We start from the raw sequence: 3901 nt of genomic DNA, 5'->3' as shown, positions 1-3901 counted from the left end.
CTTAGTAGAAGAGCTCGGTGACACGTTGAAACTCGCAACCACTCGCTTCATAAGTGTAGAAAGGAGACTAATGCGGGATGAGAAGCTTCAAAGGGAATACACCAGATTCATGGAGGAATACCTTGACCTTGGGCACATGGAAGAGGTAATTGATGAAGACCAAATACCCAAGCGATCGTCCTATCTACCTCACCATGCCGTGATAAAGGAATCAAGTCTAACCACCAAGGTCCGCGTTGTATTCGATGCGTCTGCAAAGAGTTCGACGGGTGTCACGCTCAATGATGTGTTGATGTGTGGTCCAAATGTCCAAGAGGATGTCTTCTCCATATTAGCCAGATTCAGGAAGCATCAATACGTGTTGACATCAGATATCGAAAAAATGTTTAGACAGGTAGCAGTTTCAAAATCGGACTGGGATCTTCAGCGCATTGTGTGGAGAGCCAGACCCAGTGATCCTTTGCGCACATTTCGACTCACAACCGTGACTTATGGGACTACATCTGCCTCATTTCTTGCAACTCAGTGTCTAGTAACCTTGGCAGAAAATGTAAAGGAGTTACACCCTGATGCAGCTCGAATAATCAAGAGAGATTTCTACATTTATGACCTCATGTCAGGGGCTGATACAGAAGAGGAATGTTTGAAGCTACAACAACAAATAAGTGATGTTTTGCTTTCCGCCAAACTCAAATTACGAAAATGGTGTTCAAATTCTGTGAGGGTGTTAGAGAATATAGACAAGGTTAAGGACGATCCACTTTTTACTTTAGAAATTAAGGATGGAAATACGGTGAAGTCTCTGGGGCTTGGTTGGAAACCGTTAGCAGATCAGTTCCACTTTAACATCTCTATGGACCCGTCTTTGAACAAGTGCACAAAGAGGACATTGCTATCGGATTTAAATCGTGTGTTTGACCCACTTGGATTCTTATGCCCTGTTTTACTAAGAGGAAAAATGTTTTTACAGCAAATATGGTCAATGAAATTAGATTGGGATACGCAACTTTCTCCTGACATTCAAGGAAGGTGGAAATCATTCATTCGCGAGTTGCAGGATCTCAAATGTTTATCTATTCCAAGGAAAGTGAAGCCGTTGTCAAGACATCCCCCCGAAATACATGGGTTTTGCGATGCCTCCCAGGAAGCATATGGGGCTTGCATCTATATCAGGACTAGAGATAATCAAGGAAGGTGGAATTCTCACCTTCTTTGTGCGAGGACAAGAGTGGCACCTCTGAAGGAATGGACCATACCTCGACTAGAGTTAAGTGGAGCATTGCTGCTAGTCGAATTAGCAAACAAGGTCGCCGAGTCATGGTCTGTGGAACTATGTACATTCCAACTGTGGACAGACTCGACAATAGTATTAGGATGGCTGAATAGTCAAACCACACGGTTAAAAACGTTTGTATCCAATCGAATCAATCAGATACTAGAGCTTACCGACATCAAACAATGGCATCACATTAGGAGTGAGGATAACCCAGCCGATGTGGCATCAAGAGGATTAAGGCCGACAGAAATATTATCTTGCGCTAAGTGGTGGAATGGACCTAGTTGGCTGGTAACAGAAGGACACAATTGGAAATCCGAAGCTGAATCAATTATTAAAGAAGAAGACCTGCCTGAGATAAGACCAATTCGACTTGCATTAATAACGACCAACATAACCAGCGATTTGCTACCCTTATACTCAGATTGGATTAAGCTTGTCCGCGCAATCGCTTGGTTAGGAAAATTCATAGAGTTCAAGCGAGCCAAAACTTCAGGAAGCAGTTTGCCACGGTACCTTACAGTATCAAATATCCGCTTAGCAGAACGTAAACTAATAAAGGGTGCGCAAGCCGACGAATTTGGAATAGACCTCATGAACCTCCTTGCAGGAAGGTCAATTCAGAAAAGAAGTGTTCTGAGAACTTTGTGCCCGTTTATTAGTGAAGATGGAGTAATCTTGGTTGGAGGGCGACTTGGGAATGCCGATATTGCTGCGACCCAAAAGCATCCAATAGTATTACCTTCAAAGCACAAGGTAACAAGACTAATCTTTGAGGACCAACATAGAGCCTTGCATCACTGTGGTCCACAAGCTCTCTTGGCCGCTGTCCGACAACGTTATTGGCCACTACGAGGTAGAATAATGGCACGGTCGGTGACATCTCGCTGCGTCACCTGTATTCGCTCAAGGCCGAAATTCGAGAACCCAGTAATGGCACCCTTGCCTAAGAATCGCGTGCAATTTTCAAGACCATTCACAATAACAGGTGTTGATTTCGCAGGACCCTTACTTATCCGAAGTGGCATACGTAGAGTAACAGCAATAAAAACCTGGATAGCAGTATTTGTATGTTTTGCGACCAGAGCAATTCACCTAGAGGCGGTTGTTGGGCTCACAAGCGACGCATTCATGGCATCATTGCGACGCTTCATGTCCAGACGTGGAAAATGTAATAAGATATATAGTGATAACGGAACAAACTTCGTGGGCGCACAAAAGGAGCTGTCCAACTACGTGAAGAACACTGAAGATCTCATGGCACGGGAAGGAGTAGAATGGCATTTCAACCCACCATCAGCCCCTCATTTCGGTGGCTTATGGGAAAGCGCAGTAAAGAGCGTAAAAACTCATTTAGTTCGCGTCGTCAAGGATACCCGCCTCAATATCGAAGAGCTACAAACCCTGCTGTGCCAAATCGAAGCGTGTGTCAACTCTCGACCCATGACTCCATTGAATAGTGACCCATGTGAACCTGATGCCCTCACACCAGCACACTTCCTAGTGGGTGGCCCGTTACTGTTGCCAGCCGAACCCGAGATACCACAAAATGAAGTAGCGCACTTTAAGCGTTGGAAATTTGTACAAGGTCTAATGCAGATGTTTTGGAGAAGATGGTACAGCGAGTATTTGCCGCAGCTTCAAGTCAGAGGACGGTGGTTGACCTCAAAAAAGGAAATGTCCATAAATGACGTGGTAATAATAAAGGAAGATTGTTCTCCACCGACCAAATGGAAGTTAGGAAGAATAATCAAGGTGCATCCCGGAGGCGATGGTATCATTCGTGTAGTGACTCTACGTACCACTACTGGAGCTGAAATGCAAAGGCCCGTCAGTAAATTATGTCGGCTCCCACTAGAGCAAGAAGTTGAAACTTTATAATTTCAACGGGGGGAGGATGTCGCCGCCGTATCACCATATATCTCGCCACCGACCGGCTCATATACACACACGCGCACAACACATTATTGTAATTGTTATTTATATTGTTTTATTTCTGTTTAATTGTACCGCGTGAATTATATAACAATGTAGATTATAAGTTAATTATCGTTGTCACCGCGCTGGCGGCGTGATTATTAATTACCACGGCCGCCGTGATTTTTTGTCTTCTTCCGTCCGTCGTCGTGAACGCTTACTATATATTGTATTTTTTTGCTGTGCGCGAATCGCCAGTTATATTATCTTTTTTTGTTTACAAGGCGTCAATTGCCTGTTATAGTTAATTATTGTAATTTTTTGTGTGCGCAAATCGCCGCTGAATATCATTTTTTTTTATATTTTATAATTTCTATTTTGTATTTGTGGGCGCGAATCGCCAAATTATTATTATTGTGCGTGTCGCAAATCGACACTTAATTATTATACTTGTAGGCGCTTATCGCCAAATTATTATTATTGTGTGTGTCGCAAATCGACACTTATTTATTATTATTTTTTAGCAAGGGTAGCGGCTGGCCAGCAGAGCACCGACGAACTGTGAGTTTTTCTGTATTTTTATTATTATCATTTATATGTTATACTTGAGTCAGTAATTCATATTTGTGTTTCACGAGTTACTGCTCAGATAGCTAACTATATTATTTTTATATTTATTTTATTCTGCCGAGCCTGAAGGGCCGTAAC

The 3901-nt window shown here is 43.0% G+C and overlaps 1 protein-coding gene across 1 annotated transcript; it reads left to right on the top strand.

Annotated features, from left to right (window-relative positions):
• The first annotated feature begins 70 nt into the window (after positions 1-70).
• Positions 71-3157, top strand: LOC111030970. Its single transcript, XM_022310723.1, has one exon. It carries the CDS (start codon positions 71-73, stop codon positions 3155-3157), a length of 3087 nt encoding a protein of 1028 aa, XP_022166415.1.
• The last annotated feature ends 744 nt before the right edge of the window (positions 3158-3901 follow it).

Source organism: Myzus persicae, unplaced genomic scaffold (genome assembly GCF_001856785.1).
Source record: "Myzus persicae strain clone G006 unplaced genomic scaffold, MPER_G0061.0, whole genome shotgun sequence".
NCBI lineage: Eukaryota > Metazoa > Arthropoda > Insecta > Hemiptera > Aphididae > Myzus > Myzus persicae.
The sequence above is the reverse complement of the archived record's forward strand: the minus strand, read 5'-3'. Positions and strand labels throughout refer to the sequence as shown.

Bases quoted from the DNA above. Each gene is read 5' to 3' on its own strand.
- LOC111030970 (XM_022310723.1), top strand. From the start codon at position 71: ATGCGGGATGAGAAGCTTCAAAGGGAATACACCAGATTCATGGAGGAA.